At 40.2% G+C, this 19,509-nt stretch overlaps 1 protein-coding gene across 8 annotated transcripts in view; it reads right to left on the reverse strand.

Annotated features, from left to right (window-relative positions):
* LOC110500515 (GRB10-interacting GYF protein 1) overlaps positions 1 to 19,509 on the reverse strand; it is a 47,670-nt gene that overhangs the window by 27,328 nt on the left and 833 nt on the right. For 6 of the 8 annotated variants that reach the window (XR_005038611.1, XM_036957929.1, XM_036957931.1 and 3 more), the window contains exons 2-4: positions 12,783 to 13,343; positions 11,024 to 11,087; positions 9,445 to 9,574 (exon numbers count right to left, since the gene is read on the reverse strand). Coding sequence is in view for 7 of the 8 variants with exons in the window: in XM_036957929.1 (XP_036813824.1) it covers positions 9,445 to 9,574; positions 11,024 to 11,058 (165 nt within the window). In the remaining variant the exon portion in view is untranslated. Of the gene's footprint in view, positions 1 to 9,444; positions 9,575 to 11,023; positions 11,088 to 11,566; positions 11,604 to 12,782; positions 13,344 to 19,509 lie in introns of all 8 variants that reach the window. The other 2 variants (XM_036957927.1, XM_036957928.1) reach the window with 2 other exon arrangements.

Genomic DNA, 19,509 nt, shown 5'->3' on the forward strand with positions numbered 1-19,509 from the left:
CGGTGTAATAGTAGTAATAGTAGTAGTGGTGTAATAGTAGTAATAGTAGTAGCGGTGTAATAGTAGTAATAGTAGTAGCGGTGTAATAGTAGTAGTGGTGTAATAGTAGTAGTAGTAGTAGCGATGTAATAGTAGTAGTAGTAGCAGTAGCGATGTAATAGTAGTAGTAGTAGTAGCGGTGTAGTAGTAGTAGTAGCAGTAGCGATGTAATAGTAGTAGTAGTAGTAGCGGTGTAATAGTAGTAGTAGTAGCAGTAGCGATGTAATAGTAGTAGTAGTAGTAGCGGTGTAATAGTAGTAGTAGTAGTAGCGTTGTAATAGTAGTAGTAGCAGTAGCGTTGTAATAGTAGTAGTAGTAGCGGTGTAGTAGTAGTAGTAGTAGCGTTGTAATAGTAGTAGTAGTAGTAGCGTTGTAATAGTAGTAGTAGTAGCGGTGTAGTAGTAGTAGTAGTAGCGTTGTAATAGTAGTAGTAGTAGTAGCGTTGTAATAGTAGTAGTAGCGGTGTAGTAGTAGTAGTAGTAGTGGTGTAATAGTAGTAGTAGTAGCGTTGTAATAGTAGTAGTAGTAGTAGCGTTGTAATAGTAGTAATAGCGTTGTAATAGTAGTAGTAGTAGTAGCGTTGTAATAGTAGTAGTAGTAGCGTTGTAATAGTAGTAGTAGCGTTGTAATAGTAGTAGTAGCGTTGTAATAGTAGTAGTAGCGTTGTAATAGTAGTAGTAGTAGTAGCGTTGTAATAGTAGTAGTAGCGTTGTAATAGTAGTAATAGTAGCGTTGTAATAGTAGTAGTAGTAGCGTTGTAATAGTAGTAGTAGTGGTGTAATAGTAGTAGTAGTAGCGTTGTAATAGTAGTAGTAGTAGTAGCGTTGTAATAGTAGTAGTAGTAGCGGTGTAGTAGTAGTAGTAGTAGTAGCGGTGTAATAGTAGTAGTAGCGGTGTAATAGTAGTAGTAGTAGCGGTGTAATAGTAGTAGTAGCGGTGTAATAGTAGTAGTAGTAGCGGTGTAATAGTAGTAGTAGTAGCGGTGTAATAGTAGTAGTAGCGGTGTAATAGTAGTAGTAGTAGCGGTGTAATAGTAGTAGTAGTGGTGTAATAGTAGTAGTAGTAGCGTTGTAATAGTAGTAGTAGTAGTAGCGTTGTAATAGTAGTAGTAGTAGCGGTGTAGTAGTAGTAGTAGTAGTAGCGGTGTAGTAGTAGTAGTAGCGGTGTAATAGTAGTAGTAGTAGCGGTGTAATAGTAGTAGTAGCGTTGTAATAGTAGTAGTAGCGTTGTAATAGTAGTAGTAGTAGCGGTGTAATAGTAGTAGTAGTAGCGGTGTAATAGTAGTAGTAGTAGCGTTGTAATAGTAGTAGTAGCGTTGTAATAGTAGTAGTAGTAGCGTTGTAATAGTAGTAGTAGCGTTGTAATAGTAGCAGTAGTAGTAGTAGCGGTGTAATAGTAGTAGTAGTAGTAGCGTTGTAATAGTAGTAGTAGTAGTAGCGTTGTAATAGTAGTAGTAGTAGCGTTGTAATAGTAGTAGTGGTGTAATAGTAGTAGTAGTAGTAGCGGTGTAATAGTAGTAGTAGCGTTGTAATAGTAGTAGTAGTAGCGTTGTAATAGTAGTAGTAGCGTTGTAATAGTAGTAGTAGTAGCGTTGTAATAGTAGTAGTAGCGTTGTAATAGTAGTAGTAGTAGTAGCGGTGTAATAGTAGTAGTAGTAGTAGTAGCGTTGTAATAGTAGTAGTAGCGGTGTAATAGTAGTAGTAGCGTTGTAATAGTAGTAGTAGCGTTGTAATAGTAGTAGTAGTAGCGTTGTAATAGTAGTAGTAGTAGCGGTGTAATAGTAGTAGTAGTAGCGTTGTAATAGTAGTAGTAGTAGTAGCGTTGTAATAGTAGTAGTAGTAGCGTTGTAATAGTAGTAGTAGTAGCGTTGTAATAGTAGTAGTAGTAGCGTTGTAATAGTAGTAGTAGTAGCGGTGTAATAGTAGTAGTAGTAGCGTTGTAATAGTAGTAGTAGTAGCGTTGTAATAGTAGTAGTAGTAGCGGTGTAATAGTAGTAGTAGTAGCGGTGTAATAGTAGTAGTAGCGGTGTAGTAGTAGCAGTAGCGGTGTAATAGTAGTAGTAGCGGTGTAATAGTAGTAGTAGCGGTGTAATAGTAGCAGTAGTAGTAGTAGCGGTGTAATAGTAGTAGTAGCGGTGTAATAGTAGTAGTAGTAGCGGTGTAATAGTAGTAGTAGCGTTGTAATAGTAGTAGTAGCGTTGTAATAGTAGTAGTAGTAGCGGTGTAATAGTAGTAGTAGTAGCGGTGTAATAGTAGTAGTAGTAGCGTTGTAATAGTAGTAGTAGCGTTGTAATAGTAGTAGTAGTAGCGTTGTAATAGTAGTAGTAGCGTTGTAATAGTAGCAGTAGTAGTAGTAGCGGTGTAATAGTAGCAGTAGTAGTAGTAGCGGTGTAATAGTAGTAGTAGTAGTAGCGTTGTAATAGTAGTAGTAGTAGTAGCGTTGTAATAGTAGTAGTAGTAGCGTTGTAATAGTAGTAGTGGTGTAATAGTAGTAGTAGTAGTAGCGGTGTAATAGTAGTAGTAGCGTTGTAATAGTAGTAGTAGTAGCGTTGTAATAGTAGTAGTAGCGTTGTAATAGTAGTAGTAGTAGCGTTGTAATAGTAGTAGTAGCGTTGTAATAGTAGTAGTAGTAGTAGCGGTGTAATAGTAGTAGTAGTAGTAGTAGCGTTGTAATAGTAGTAGTAGCGGTGTAATAGTAGTAGTAGCGTTGTAATAGTAGTAGTAGCGTTGTAATAGTAGTAGTAGTAGCGTTGTAATAGTAGTAGTAGTAGCGGTGTAATAGTAGTAGTAGTAGCGTTGTAATAGTAGTAGTAGTAGTAGCGTTGTAATAGTAGTAGTAGTAGCGTTGTAATAGTAGTAGTAGTAGCAGCGTTGTAATAGTAGTAGTAGTAGCGTTGTAATAGTAGTAGTAGTAGCGTTGTAATAGTAGTAGTAGTAGCGGTGTAATAGTAGTAGTAGTAGCGTTGTAATAGTAGTAGTAGTAGCGTTGTAATAGTAGTAGTAGTAGCGGTGTAATAGTAGTAGTAGTAGCGGTGTAATAGTAGTAGTAGCGGTGTAGTAGTAGCAGTAGCGGTGTAATAGTAGTAGTAGCGGTGTAATAGTAGTAGTAGCGGTGTAATAGTAGCAGTAGTAGTAGTAGCAGTGTAATAGTAGTAGTAGCGGTGTAATAGTAGTAGTAGTAGCGTTGTAATAGTAGTAGTAGCGGTGTAATAGTAGCAGTAGTAGTAGTAGCAGCGTTGTAATAGTAGTAGTAGTAGTAGTAGTAGTAGCGGTGTAATAGTAGTAGTAGCGGTGTAATAGTAGTAGTAGTAGTAGCGGTGTAATAGTAGTAGTAGTAGTAGCGGTGTAATAGTAGTAGTAGTAGCGGTGTAATAGTAGTAGTAGTAGCGTTGTAATAGTAGTAGTAGTAGCGTTGTAATAGTAGTAGTAGTAGCGTTGTAATAGTAGTAGTAGTAGCGTTGTAATAGTAGTAGTAGTAGTAGCGTTGTAATAGTAGTAGTAGTAGCGTTGTAATAGTAGTAGTAGTAGCGTTGTAATAGTAGTAGTAGTAGCGGTGTAATAGTAGTAGTAGTAGCGGTGTAATAGTAGTAGTAGCGGTGTAGTAGTAGCAGTAGCGGTGTAATAGTAGTAGTAGCGGTGTAATAGTAGTAGTAGCGGTGTAATAGTAGCAGTAGTAGCAGTGTAATAGTAGTAGTAGCGGTGTAATAGTAGTAGTAGTAGCGTTGTAATAGTAGTAGTAGCGGTGTAATAGTAGCAGTAGTAGTAGCAGCGTTGTAATAGTAGTAGTAGTAGTAGTAGTAGTAGCGGTGTAATAGTAGTAGTAGCGGTGTAATAGTAGTAGTAGTAGTAGCGGTGTAATAGTAGTAGTAGTAGTAGCGGTGTAATAGTAGTAGTAGTAGCGGTGTAATAGTAGTAGTAGTAGCGTTGTAATAGTAGTAGTAGTAGTAGCGGTGTAATAGTAGTAGTAGCGGTGTAATAGTAGTACTAGTAGTAGCGGTGTAATAGTAGTAGTAGTAGCGGTGTAATAGTAGTAGTAGTAGCGGTGTAATAGTAGTAGTAGTAGCGGTGTAATAGTAGTAGTAGCGGTGTAATAGTAGTAGTAGCGGTGTAATAGTAGTAGTAGCGGTGTAATAGTAGTAGTAGCGGTGTAATAGTAGTAGTAGCGGTGTAATAGTAGTAGTAGTAGCGGTGTAATAGTAGTAGTAGTAGCGGTGTAATAGTAGTAGTAGTGGTGTAATAGTAGTAGTAGTAGCGTTGTAATAGTAGTAGTGGTGTAATAGTAGTAGTAGCGTTGTAATAGTAGTAGTAGTAGTAGCGTTGTAATAGTAGTAGTAGTAGTAGCGTTGTAATAGTAGTAGTAGTAGTAGCGTTGTAATAGTAGTAGTAGTAGCGTTGTAATAGTAGTAGTAGTAGCGGTGTAATAGTAGTAGTAGTAGTAGCGGTGTAATAGTAGTAGTAGTAGCGGTGTAATAGTAGTAGTAGCGTTGTAATAGTAGTAGTAGTAGCGGTGTAATAGTAGTAGTAGTAGCGTTGTAATAGTAGTAGTAGTAGCGTTGTAATAGTAGTAGTAGCGTTGTAATAGTAGTAGTAGCGTTGTAATAGTAGTAGTAGTAGTAGCGTTGTAATAGTAGTAGTAGTAGTAGCGTTGTAATAGTAGTAGTAGTAGCGTTGTAATAGTAGTAGTAGTAGCGGTGTAATAGTAGTAGTAGTAGCGGTGTAATAGTAGTAGTAGTAGCGGTGTAATAGTAGTAGTAGTAGTAGCGGTGTAATAGTAGTAGTAGTAGTAGCGTTGTAATAGTAGTAGTAGTAGCGGTGTAATAGTAGTAGTAGCGTTGTAATAGTAGTAGTAGTAGTAGCGGTGTAATAGTAGTAGTAGCGTTGTAATAGTAGTAGTAGTAGCGGTGTAATAGTAGTAGTAGTAGCGTTGTAATAGTAGTAGTAGTAGCAGCGTTGTAATAGTAGTAGTAGCGGTGTAATAGTAGTAGTAGCGGTGTAATAGTAGTAGTAGCGGTGTAATAGTAGCAGTAGTAGTAGTAGCAGTGTAATAGTAGTAGTAGCGGTGTAATAGTAGCAGTAGTAGTAGTAGCAGCGTTGTAATAGTAGTAGTAGTAGCGTTGTAATAGTAGTAGTAGTAGTAGCGTTGTAATAGTAGTAGTAGTAGCGTTGTAATAGTAGTAGTAGCGGTGTAATAGTAGTAGTAGCGGTGTAATAGTAGCAGTAGCAGTGTAATAGTAGTAGTAGTAGTAGTAGTAGTAGTAGTGGTGTAATAGTAGCAGTAGTACTGTAGTAGTAGTAGTAGTAGTAGTAGTAGTAGCGGTGTAATAGTAGCAGTAGCGGTATAATAGTAGTAATAGTAGCAGTGTAATAGTAGTAATAGTAGCGGTGTAATAGTAGTAATAGTAGCGGTGTAATAGTAGTAATAGTAGCGGTGTAATAGTAGCAGTAGCGGTGTAATAGTAGTAATAGTAGCAGTGTAATAGTAGTAATAGTAGCGGTGTAATAGTAGTAGTAGTAGCGTTGTAATAGTAGTAATAGTAGCGGTGTAATAGTAGTAATAGTAGCGGTGTAATAGTAGCAGTAGCGGTATAATAGTAGTAATAGTAGCAGTGTAATAGTAGTAATAGTAGCGGTGTAATAGTAGTAATAGTAGCGGTGTAATAGTAGTAATAGTAGCGGTGTAATTGTAGCAGTAGCGGTGTAATAGTAGTAATAGTAGCGGTGTAATAGTAGTGGTGTAATAGTAGTAGCAGTAGCGGTGTAATAGTAGTAGCAGTAGCGGTGTAATAGTAGTAATAGTAGCGGTGTAATAGTAGCAGTAGCGGTGTAATAGTAGCAGTAGCGGTGTAATAGCAGTAGTAGTAGTGGTGTAATAGTAGCAGTAGTAGTGTAATAGTAGTAGTAGTAGCAGCAATAGCAGCAGTAGTGTATTAGTTGAAGTAGAAGTGTGTGTGTGTGTGTGTGTGTGTGGTAGTGGTGTAGTAGTAGCATCAGTAGTAGTGTAGTAGTAGTAGTAGCATCAGTAGTAGTTGTAGTGGTGTAATATTAGCATCAGTGGTAGTAGTGGTGTGATAGTAGCATCAGTGGTAGTAGTGGTGTAATAGTAGCATCAGTGGTAGTAGTAGTGGTGTAATAGTAGCATCAGTGGTAGTAGTAGTGGTGTAATAGTAGCATCAGTGGTAGTAGTAGTGGTGTAATAGTAGCATCCGTGGTAGTAGTAGTGGTGTAGTAGTAGCATCAGTAGTAGTAGTAGTGGTGTAGTAGTAGCATCAGTAGTAGTAGTACTGGTGTAGTAGTAGTAGCAGCATCAGTAGTAGTAGTGGTGTAGTAGTAATAGCGGTGTAATATTAGCATCAGTAGTAGTAGTGGTGTACTAGTAGTAGTGGTGTAGTAGTAACATCAGTAGTAGTAGCGGTGTAATAGTAGTAGTAGTGGTGTAGTAGTAATAGCGGTGTAATATTAGCATCAGTAGTAGTAGTGGTGTACTGGTAGTAGTGGTGTAGTAGTAGCATCAGTAGTAGTAGTGGTGTACTAGTAGTAGTGGTGTAGTAGTAGCATCAGTAGTAGTAATAGCGGTGCAATATTGGCATCAGTAGTAGTAGTGGTGTAGTCATAGTAATGGTGTAGTAGTAGCATCAGTAGTAGTAGTAGTAGTGGTGTAGTAGTAACATCAGTAGTAGTAGCGGTGTAATAGTAGTAGTAGTAGTAGTAGTAGTAGTAGCGGTGTAATATTAGCATCAGTGGTAGTAGTGGTGTAATAGTAGCATCAGTGGTAGTAGTGGTGTAATAGTAGCATCAGTGGTAGTAGTAGTGGTGTAATAGTAGCATCAGTGGTAGTAGTAGTGGTGTAATAGTAGCATCAGTGGTAGTAGTAGTGGTGTAATAGTAGCATCCGTGGTAGTAGTAGTGGTGTAGTAGTAGCATCAGTAGTAGTAGTAGTGGTGTAGTAGTAGTAGCATCAGTAGTAGTAGTGGTGTAGTAGTAATAGCGGTGTAATATTAGCATCAGTAGTAGTAGTGGTGTACTAGTAGTAGTGGTGTAGTAGTAACATCAGTAGTAGTAGCGGTGTAATAGTAGTAGTAGTAGTAGTAGTAGTAGCGGTGTAATAGTAGTAGTAGCGGTGTAATAGTAGTAGTAGTAGTAGCGGTGTAATAGTAGTAGTAGTAGTAGCGGTGTAATAGTAGTAGTAGTAGTAGCGTTGTAATAGTAGTAGTAGTAGCGGTGTAATAGTAGTAGTAGTAGCGTTGTAATAGTAGTAGTAGTAGCGGTGTAATAGTAGTAGTAGCGTTGTAATAGTAGTAGTAGTAGTAGCGGTGTAATAGTAGTAGTAGTAGTAGTGGTGTAATAGTAGTAGTAGTAGTAGCGGTGTAATAGTAGTAGTAGTAGCGGTGTAATAGTAGTAGTAGTAGCGGTGTAATAGTAGTAGTAGTAGTAGCGTTGTAATAGTAGTAGTAGTAGCGTTGTAATAGTAGTAGTAGTAGTAGCGGTGTAATAGTAGTAGTAGTAGCGGTGTAATAGTAGTAGTAGTAGCGGTGTAATAGTAGTAGTAGTAGTAGCGGTGTAATAGTAGTAGTAGTAGTAGCGGTGTAATAGTAGTAGTAGTAGTAGCGTTGTAATAGTAGTAGTAGTAGCGGTGTAATAGTAGTAGTAGTAGTAGCGTTGTAATAGTAGTAGTAGCGTTGTAATAGTAGTAGTAGTAGCGTTGTAATAGTAGTAGTAGTAGCGTTGTAATAGTAGTAGTAGCGTTGTAATAGTAGTAGTAGTAGTAGCGTTGTAATAGTAGTAGTAGTAGCGTTGTAATAGTAGTAATAGTAGCGGTGTAATAATAGTAGTAGTAGCGTTGTAATAGTAGTAGTAGCGTTGTAATAGTAGTAGTAGCGTTGTAATAGTAGTAGTAGTAGTAGCGGTGTAATAGTAGTAGTAGTAGTAGTAGCAGTGTAATTGTAGTAGTAGTAGTAGTAGCGGTGTAATAGTAGTAGTAGCGGTGTAATAATAGTAGTAGTAGCGTTGTAATAGTAGTAGTAGCGTTGTAATAGTAGTAGTAGTAGTAGTAGTAGCGGTGTAATAGTAGTAGTAGTAGTAGTAGCAGTGTAATTGTAGTAGTAGTAGTAGTAGCGGTGTAATAGTAGTAGTAGTAGTAGTAGTAGCGGTGTAATAGTAGTAGTAGTAGTAGCGGTGTAATAGTAGTAGTAGCGGTGTAATAGTAGTAGTAGCGGTGTAATAGTAGTAGTAGTAGTAGCGGTGTAATAGTAGTAGTAGTAGTAGTAGTAGCGGTGTAATAGTAGTAGTAGTAGTAGTAGTGTAATTGTAGTAGTAGTAGTAGTAGCGGTGTAATAGTAGTAGTAGTAGTAGTAGTAGTAGCAGCGGTGTAATAGTAGTAGTAATAGTAGCAGCGGTGTAATAGCAGTAGTGTAATAGCAGTAGCGGTGTAATAGTAGTAGTAGTGGTATAATAGTAGTAGTAGCAATAGCAGCAGTAGTGTATTAGTTGAAGTGGAAGTGTGTGTGTGGTAGTGGTGTAGTAGTAGCATCAGTAGTAGTAGTGGTGTAGTAGTAGTAGCATCAGTGGTAGTAGTGGTGTAATAGTAGCATCAGTGGTAGTAGTAGTGTAATAGTAGCATCAGTGCTAGTAGTAGTGGTGTAGTAGTAGCATCAGTGCTAGTAGTAGTGGTGTAGTAGTAGCATCAGTGGTAGTAGTAGTGGTGTAGTAGTAGCATCAGTGGTAGTAGTAGTGGTGTAGTAGTAGCATCAGTGGTAGTAGTAGTGGTGTAGTAGTAGCATCAGTGGTAGTAGTAGTGGTGTAGTAGTAGCATCAGTAGTAGTAGTAGTGGTGTAGTAGTAGTAGTAGTAGTAGTAATAACGGTGTAATATTAGCATCAGTAGTAGTAGTGGTGTAGTCGTAGTAGTAGTAGTGGTGTAGTAGTAGCATCAGTAGTAGTAGTGGTGGTGTAGTGGTAGTAGTAGTAGGGGTGTAATATTAGCATCGTAGTAGTAGTGGTGTAGTAGTAGCATCAGTAGTAGTAGTGGTGTAGTAGTAGCATCAGTAGTAGTAGTGGTGTAGTGGTAGTAGTAGTAGTAATAGTGGTGTAATATTAGCATCAGTAGTAGTAGTGTTGTAGTAGTAGTAGTGGTGTAGTAGTATCGGTGTAGTATTAGTAGTGGTGTAGTAGTAGCAGTGGTGTAGTAGTGGTGTAGTAGTAGCGGTGTAGTATTAGTAGTAGTAGTGGTGTAGTAGTAGTAATAGTGGTGTAATATTAGCATCAGTAGTAGTAGTGGTGTAGTAGTAGTAGTGGTGTAGTAGTAGCGGTGTAGTATTAGTAGTAGTGGTGTAGTAGTGATGAGACTTCATCTTGGTCATTGCAACCACCCATTTCATAAGACTGAGCACCGTGTGGCATCCTCCTCCTCACCTTGTTCTCTTTGATATAAAGTGCTAACATCTCCTCTCTGCCGTAGCGATACTCGGCCAGCTTGTACTTTGGCATCGCGGGGGAAGGAGGGGGGGACGTCACACTCCCCCCACTGGATAGTGCACGGAGCCTGGGGGAGGAAGGGGGAGGATAAGGGGCACAGGAGGGAAGAGAACAAAGTCAACACACACACACACACACGATGAAATGGGCTAAATACCAAGACATGTCGTGACGCAAGCAATAGCACTATTGTACAGACATTTGACAAAAGCCCTATTCGGACGGGATAAGTTTTACTGGGGGAGCTCAGGTAATGTAATCATGTGCACGAGCATAAATCACCACATCCATCATTTTTGTCTTGTCCGAATCTTCCATGGCAGTCATTTTTACTTGGCAGGAAGGTTGTTATCCCAGCCCTAAAAACCTAGTGTTTTCAGCAAACTCCCAGGTCCTCTTATAATACTTATCCCGTGCGAATCGTCATCGCTGTGTTTTGAGGGATATTACAGAGTTTAACAGGTGCTGCACCCAGTTGGGGTAAGAACATGGGACCAAATTGACGCTTAAAACAAAGCGCTATGCACATAGACTAGAGATGAAAGATCTGTTTTGTTACATATCAACTTTCCTAGTGCCGTGCTTCTCTCTTAAAAGATTAAGTGGACGATATTGTGCCGATGAACTGATAAATTGCCAAATGTCAGTTAATTAAATGTCTGCATAGGTTACAGGTCATGGTTCACGCATTATTATTTAGACTTTCTCTGAACTGAAGGCCATTAGGTCAACATTAGGCTATCCCTAGACACTTCAAATACCTTCACGCCTAGAAGAGCGGTCATACCGGTCCCATTTTTAAATATCGAAAATAAATCATTAACGGGGCAGTTTGGTCAAACTAATCCAGTCCGAATTGTCCACTGGAAAAAACGGACACGCTGGAGTAATAATTACATAAGCAACGTTCTATAGTAATAGTAGTCCCGTGCAGATAGGGCTAAAGCCACTACGACAGAAGGTACTTTTGAAGAAAAAGGGAAGGAAGAGGGTATGGACGTGTGTGTGTTGCCACACGGAAAGCGAGGTCTGAGGAGTGATCTGGGCCCGTATCCACAAAGTGTCTCAGAGTAGGAATGCTAGGATCTATCCATTCCATATAGTCCAATGTTATTCGTTACGATCAAAAATACAAAACTGATCCAAGATCAGCACGTCTACTTTGAGACTCTGTGGATACGGTCCATGTTGGTTGGTGGAGCCCTAAAATGCACACGGCACAGCAGCCATCCAGAAGTCACAGTCTATTAAAAAGGTGTCCAACCACTGGCCTGCTACCAAACCAAGGCCTACGCCTCCCCTCAAATGAATCTCCACACAAACATTTACTGAGGGCTCAGCAGCCAGGAGAGGAGGAGGAAATGGACAGAATAGGAGAAGAGGAGCAAGAGGGTAAGGGAAGGAATGGATTTTTTAAAGCCTGTTCAGTACGGAGTAGAAAGTGGTAAGAACAGAGCAGCAAGAGAGGAAGAGAGGTAGATGGACAGAAGTGTTCAAGAACAAAAAGACGAGTTACCATTCTGGGCCGAAGTTAAGTGTCTCAGCAGTCATATTCCTCACGTCTTTACAGAGCTGAGTATCTGGAAACAGGAGCAAGAAAAGGATTCATCTGTGAGTGACACACACACCGTGGTTTCCGTTAGCCGGTAATTGCCGGCTTTTGGCCGATAAAAAGAAATGTCAAAAGCCGATAAATGAAATTGCCGCTGGCCAATTGTCCGGAAGAGAAACTACATTTAAAAAAAAATCACATTGTGAAATAAAGCCTTTTAACCTATTCATTGATGGAAATACATTTGACTGGTCATGCTTATCAATCTATAAGGTCATTTGCATAATTTAGTGGAATTAAATTGCCGCGTGTACAGTATATTCGTTATGCATTTGATTTATTCATCGCACGCGTACAGCATACAGAGCGCTTGAACTGAAAATCTGTCAGGCAGCGCGAGAGCTGCTGCTACAGCATCTCAAACAGCAAATGCATAGGCAACGGAAAGCCGTTTGAAAATAGTTTGAAACCGGAACGTATTACTACATATTATGAAGCATGTCTTACCTTGCTTCAAAGTAGCCTAGCCAACATCAGACCAGATCTGTGGAGGAAACTATTTTAAATATAAACTTTCTTTCATTGTCCAGTAGCCAAATGCACAATCCTAGTCATATAGATAGATGGGTTAGCTGACAAGATCACTAAAACGATGGGCGCGCTTCCATGAGGCAGAAGTCAGCATGCTGTTGTGACTCTGGATGGCCAGATTGCTAGCAAGAATGTCAAGAAACCGCCATGTGGGAAATCGTAAGTGGCTTGTTTTAGCTCCTTTCATCTTGTTCTCAATACCATGTCTTGTTTCGAGGTGTTTTGACTGATTTCATGTCAATGCTAATATGGCTAAAATTCACTAGCTAACCAACGACTGTAACAATGTATTTGAGAGACAAGTACTCATTGTGCAAACGTATTTATCCCGTCTGTTTTGCCCCCTAGTTGTGCACGCGTTGGTTTTGTTGCTAAACAAACAAGCAACCCATGCTAGTTGTTGCATACTAGATCTCCCCTCTTTCTAAATTTCAAATTGATATTTTTACATGACAATGATCGAGATACAAAGATGTTACTATAACACGAAATGAAACTGTTCCGCTAAAATGAAAACCATAATAACTGGCACGCAGAACCGTATATATGGGAAGATAAATTGGCATTCCACGTGAGAAAGTTTACAGACTCCTCGTTTAGCCTGTTATCGGGAACTTCAGGAGAGTAACGGCAGAATCTGGGAAAGCCAGTAAGAGAGGGAAGAGGATGGACGGGACAGGTTACGTTGTTTTTCTTATTATCTTGATCTCCGTCTTAAGTCATTTGTGTGTCATTTCATCAAACAGGGAGCTTCAAGCGTCAGACAAGCTCAACACATATAGCGGATTTGATTGAAAACACACATAGGGTGTGTCTATATGGAAAAATACACTTTGGAACAGAGGACTTTCAGTTGACCAAGATTACTTGTAGTCGGGGACAGCCCTACATCATTGCATCCTCAACTTACATGTTCTGTAGAATTAGCCTAATCTGTCATTGTGAGCACCGTGGGTGGACGGCCTAATCAGGTTACGCACCCAATGCATATGGGTCCTGTAAAGTTCTCAAATGTCTGGTAAATTAAAAATGCTGCAGGTCAAATGTCCAGTGCCACATTTTCCTGACGGAAACCCTGACACACACCAACTAACAAATGCCATGCTCGCGCACAAACACACACAGCTCTTACCCTGTCCAGAAGAGTGGACCAGGCTGGACTTCGCTGGACCAGGCTAGGACTGGCTTAGAAGGCTGAGTGAGAAGGCTGAGTGGTGCTTACACAGCTGTGGTAACAGAGCTCCCCAACACACACAGAGATAGAGAATAGCTGCCTGTTTCAGGTGTGTATAGGGGATAGAGTACTGGTATGGATATGAGGACAGTTTGGAAGAAGCCTCTGCTCACAACTGGGGGGAAAAAAGTCGTAAAAAGAAAAACAAGAAACTGGAATAATCCAAAAACGAGTTGACGAAACAAACTAAATAAAATACTCGATAGTAACAATAATGATTACGACAACAGCAGTAATATCACATTTGACATGAAAAAAAAAGAAGATTAATCTCGATTTAAATCAAAACGCAGGGGAAAACAGAACAGGCTGCTGGAACAGCTGCTAGGAGCAGACGCGACTCTCTCCCTCCTTCTCTCCCACTTTTCTCTCCTGTCGTTTCCTCTCCGACTGAAACGTGGCTTGACTGACCCTCTAGGTGACGACACCTTTGATTCCTGTCCACCTCCCTTCAAACTGCTGTAAACAACAAGAAAAGAGAAAGAGAGTGAGCGATAGCAAGTAGAGAGAAACAAACACACCCAGTCACAGCTTGGCAGACAGGAAATCTATGTACTTGAATTTTTGTGTTGGAACGACACATTTTTAATGCAGTTTGGACTGCTTAGAAAGAGTGTTGATAGAGTCAACTTGTTTAAGCATTTAACATTTTTTCACATGTATTTTTCCGTAGATTAAGATGGCTACAGTAGCCTTCCACTGAGAACGTTTGGGTTTATTCATGTCCATTTGATGCAAATTAATAATCAACATCGCAAGAGCTTTGCCATCAATAATAATTAACTTAGTCAACAACTTTCCATGTTTACAGAATGTGCGCCCCCAGTGACTAATACAATAGTGATGACACCCTTTTGCAAAAACAATGCACCTGGTTGGAGATGGCACCTGCAAACGTCATGGCAACAACAATATCCAAGCAACAGAATGCCACCCCCAGGCTTTGCAGTAAAAACAGACACCCAACAGACAGACACCTATGAGCCTGCATTGCTGCTCCCATAGAGTTTGAAAAGCCCCTCACACTATAGAAATCTTGTCAGGTGATTGTAATTCTATGGCTTCTCCTCTTCTTGAGATGCACAGCTAAGAATAGGTGGACTAGCAGCTAATTAAATCATTCCAGGGATGTGCATGTCTCCTTTCATGAACGATTCGATATGCATTTAGAAACAGTGGCGCCGATAAGATACAGGACCGATATGTTTTAGTTTGAAACTATTCAGTAAGAGTCGGTTTGATTAGGAGGCACAAATGAATGCAATTCGGCTCGATGCACTAACATTTTCCATGTTAAAATAGTGTCTGCTGCTGACGAGAGCTCAGACCGAGAGCCTCTCGGAGCTGGATCTGTCTGCGATAACTTCTCTAAACTGACTGGCTATTTGTTAGTGTCCATGTATGTAGGTACCTTTGCCATAGTGCAGACAGAGCAGCTACCACCCCACTATCAGATTAGGGGTGGGGGCAATTCCCACTTTTTTTTTTTATCTGAAATCACCATCAACCACTGATTAACTGGTCATTTTCACAGATAAAATTGTTGTGAGCTAGTACTATGACAATATTTATCTTTAGAAATTATCATGGCATTTAGCCAATTAATATAATGCAGCTTTGGATTTTACCGCCGTCTGAAAAGCAGATGGTTAAAACCGTTTGTAATTTTACTAAGTTTCTATGGCTCAAAAAAAAAAAAGATTACTGTCCTTTATGAAATGACCCGGTTCATGTAAAAATGACCAAATACACTGACTGTTTAAAGCAAACTACCGAAACGTTCTTATGGTGAACCTGAACAATCAAACCCCAATCAGCAGATGGATACGAGTTGTGTCCACTCCGGTAGGCTAAAAATACTCTGGTAAAAAATGTTTTTAAAGACACTTCTACACCACATTTGGTGACAATTAGTTGAGTGACAAGCAAATTAATAAAACCTATGATTTGACACTGTGAAAGCCATTCAGCATCTGAATGCTGAAGGTGCCATGCAGATGTCCAAATAGCCTATTAGAACAGAGATAGATTTGCTCGTGCCAACGATAGGTAGGCCCATCTCCCTCACCGCGTGCACAGCTGTTATTCTGAGAGTCACATGCATAAAAGTTATATAGGATAGGCTACTGAACTGAAGGAGAGGAAGCATCAGTCACAACAGATGAGGTTTTTTTTCCGGAATAAAACAAAACACTTGAGCAGGAACTGATTCATATCAGTGAATCTTACATCCATACATAATTCATCTATAAAAAGGGTGTTGACACAGAAAAAGGCCCCTACCTACACAAAACAGCATATTAACAATAAGCAGAATGAAGCAGACAACAAAACACAAAAAAATCCTAGATAAAGTTGAATATTTTTTATAATATTTTCAGTGTGCTCTAAAATATAGAGTATGTCTAGATTCTGAAATTAAAAAATGTTCACATTAATTTATTCAACATTAAAAATATGAACATCTCAAAAGTAACCTTTTAATTTTTTGTTTGGAACAATGTACATCTTCAAACAAGTCAGCTTTCCAGAGTAAGATCTCTAGTACTTGGGAAGATGACCCATTTTATACATAGATATTGCCATTATATGTCATTAACCAATCAGGATAGCACATGAAGCAAATCATCAGCAGAGTTCCCTTTGAATCCATGTTCCCACGCACTGTGTTGGTGTTGCTCATAACTTCAAAATTAGCAGAGAGCCCACTCTGGAAATGTAATGAACTTGAAGAGTATATTGTGCCAAACCATGTGTTAAAATTAACTAAATCAACAAGGGTACTTTTGAGATATTCATTTTAATATTTTTGATTGTTTGTATTTATCAAGGATTCTCATCAGTTTCTTCCAATGCAACAGATAATGTTGCTGGACCCTAGGAAGAGTAAGGCAGTTATATACAATTTAAAATATTACATTACATTTAACATCTTTCACAACACATTACGTGTGTGTTCTCTACTACCACATACAGTTCATTCGGAAAGTATTAAGACTCCCTAACATTCAGAATTTTGTTACATTACAGCCTTATTCTAAAATGGATTAAAAATGTCCCTCCCCTCATCTACACACAATACCCCATAATGACAAAGCAAAAACAGTTTTTTATACATTTTTAAATATCACATTTACATAAATATTCAGACCCTTTACTCAGTACTTTGTTGAAGCACTTTTGGCAGCGATTACAGCCTCAAGTCTTCTTGGGTATGATGCTACAAGCTTGGCACACCAGTATTTGGGGAGTTTATCACATTCTTCTCTGCAAATTCTCTAAAGCTCTGTCAGGGTGTGTCGCAGCCATCCGCGACCGGAAGACCCATGAGGCGGTGAACAATTGGTCCAGCATCGTCCGGGTTGGGGGAGGATGTCCTTATCCCATCGCGCTCTAGTGACACCTGTGGCGGGCCAGGCGCATGCAGTTCTACATTGTTTCCTCTGACTCATTCATGCGGCTGGCCTCCGGGTTAAGCAAGCAGTGTGTCAAGACGCAGTGCAGCTTGGCAGGGTTGTGTTTCAGAGGATGCATGGCTCTCGACCTTCGCCTCTCCTGAGTCCGTAGGGGAGTTGCAGTGATGGGACAAGACTAACTACCAATTAGATATCATGAAATTGGGGGGAAAAAGTACACACGGGATGAAGTCCAGGATCTGGCTGGGCCACTCAAGGACATTGAGATCTGTCCCGAAGCCACTCCTGCGTTCTCTTACTGTGTGCTTAGGGTCGTTGTCGTGTTGTAAGGTGAACCTTCGTCCCAGTCTGAGGTCCTGAGCAGATCTCTGTACTTTTCGCTGTTCATCTTTCTCTCAAAGATGGCCTCCCAGTCCCTGATGCTGAAAAACACCGCACATCATGATGCTGCCACCACCATGCTTCACCGTAGGAATGGTGCCAGGTTGCCTCCATACGCGATGCTTGGTATTCAGGCCATAGAGTTCAATCTTCATTTCATCAGACCAGAGAAGCTTGTTTCTCATTGTCTAAGAGTCTTTAGGTGCCTTTTGGCAAACTCCAAGTGGGCTGTCATGTGCCTTTTACTGAGGAGTGGCTTCCTTCCGGCCACTCTACCATAAAGGCCTGATTGGAGGAGTGCTGCAGAGATGGTTGTCCTTCTGGAAGATTCTCCTATCTCCACAGAGGAACTCTGAAGCTCTGTCAGAGTGATCATCTGGTTCTTGGTCACCTCCCTGACCAAGACCCTACTCCCCGGATTTCTCAGTTTGGCCGGGCGACCAGCTCTAGGAAGAGTCTTGGTGGCTCCAAACTTCTTCCATTTAAGAATGATGGAGGCTACGGTGTCCTTGGGGACTTTCAATGTTGCAAACATAAATTGGTACACTTCCCCACATCTGTGCCCCGACACAATCCTGTCTCGGAGCTCTACGGACAATTCTTTCAACCCCAATCACTTGAATTTACCATAGGTGGACTCCCAAGTTGTAGAAATATCTCAAGGATGATCAATGGAAACAGGATGCACCTGAGCTCAATTTCAAGTCTCATAGCAAAGGGTCTGAATACTTATGTAAATAAGGTATGTTTTTTTAATATAAATTTCTAAAAACCTGTTTTTGCATTGTCATTATGGGGTATTGTGTGTCGATTGATTAAATAAACAATTTTCCTCATCAATTTTAGATTAAGGCTGTAACGAAACAAAATGTGAAAAAAGGGAAGGGGTCTGAATACTTTCCAAACACTGTATATTCTGGCCCCACCCTTGCTACTATAACAGCCTCCACTCTTCTGGGAAGGCTTTCCACTAGATGTTGGAACATTGCTGCAGGGACTTGCTTCCATTCAGCCACAAGAGCATTAGTGAGCTGGGGCACAGATGTTGGGCAATTAGGCCTGGCTTGTAGTCAGCGTTCCAATTCATCCCAAAGGTGTTTGATGGGGTTCAGGTCAGGGCTCTGTGCAGGCCAGTCAAGTTTTTCCACACCAATCTTGACAAACCATTTCTGTATGGACCTCGCTTTGTGCATGGGGGCAATTGTCATGCTGAAACAGGAAAGGGCCTTCACACCAAACTGTTGCCACAAAGTTGGAATGCACAGAATCGTCTAGAATGTCATTGTACGCTGTAGGGTTAAAATTTCCCTTCACTGAAACTTATGGGGCAAAACCATGAAAAACAGCCCCAGACCATACTCCTCCTCTACCAAAACTTCACAGTTGGCACGATGCACTCTGCAAGGTAACGTTCTCCTGGACAGATTCGTTCTTTGGACTGCCAGATGGCGAAGCGTGATTCATCACTCCAGAGAACATGTTTCCACTGCTCCAAGGTCCACAGGCTTTGTTTTTTGTTGTTAAATTGATCCTTTATTTAACTAGGCAAGTCAGGTAAGAACAAATTCTTATTTACAATGACGGCCTAACAGGGAACCGTGGGTTACCTTCCTTGTTCAGGGGCAGAACGCCAGATGTTTACCTTGTCAGCTCGGGATTTGATCCAGCAACCTTTTGGTTATTGGCCCAACACTCTAACCACTCGGCTACACCCCTCCAGCTGACACTTGGCATTGCGCATGATGATCTTAGGCTTGCTTGTGTGTGACTGCTCGGCCATGGAAACCTATTTCATGAAGCTCACAACGAACCGTTCTTGTGCTGACGTTGCTTCCAGAGGCAGTTTGGAACTTGATAGTGAGTGTTGCAACAGAGGACAGATGATTTTATGCACTATGTGCTTCAGCACTCGGTGGTCCACTCAACTTTAAAAAAAATACCTAGACCAATCAAGGGCAGGCAAAGACTGGAAGTAGTTACGCAACATATCTAATACTAACAAATTAGATCAAGATTAACTTCTCACTAGCCAGCCAGCTAACCCGCAAAAAGTTAGGGGTAAACAAACAGTGATGTAAGTATGATGGGACAGCTTTACAGTCAGTGTCAGCAGGCCCGGTAACAAATTAGTTTGGCAAAATAAATATCATCCAAATAATTTGTTGTTGTGACAGCCAAGTATGTTAATAACGACTTGTGAGCCTGCTGAAAACCTTTATTGAAACGACAACAAAAAAAATGTCAGTAGTTTGCTTAGGATGCCACCAAAAGTTAGGCTAATTACATGGGAGTAAGGAAGTACCCTACGGCTGTACCCTACTCGGGGCGTGGTCACGTTAAATCACGCCTCGTCTTGTGTATCTGTAATATTAGCAAGCAACAATGACAGTAAACACCATGGCCAACCGGTGTACCATGGGTCGGTTTAGGAAATACAGCTAGCTAGTAATGTATAGTAGGATTCAGGTGTTATTTTCAGCAAAATAAAGTCATACATACTATGTACTTGTTGCGGTCTTTCATGCCAGATAACTGATAAATATAGGTTTTCCTTAAACCATTGTGGCAATTCATTGATTTACTAAAGAATCTTGCTCGTTTGGAATTTAGTAGCAGCCACCATTGGGCCATGTAACGTTAGTAAGCAACGCGGACAAGACTCGAGCATCAAACACCTCTATCAGAAAAGGCACGGGACAATCGCTTGAGATAAAATGTTAAATAATTGTATTCAGATTGTTGCTTATCAATGAACAATTGTTTACCCAGCTAATAATATTTCAATGACATAACATTAACAATCAGTATCTGGCCGTGTAAGACATTCG

The sequence above is a fragment of the Oncorhynchus mykiss genome, chromosome 21 (genome assembly GCF_013265735.2).
Source record: "Oncorhynchus mykiss isolate Arlee chromosome 21, USDA_OmykA_1.1, whole genome shotgun sequence".
Taxonomy (NCBI): Eukaryota; Metazoa; Chordata; class Actinopteri; order Salmoniformes; family Salmonidae; genus Oncorhynchus; species Oncorhynchus mykiss.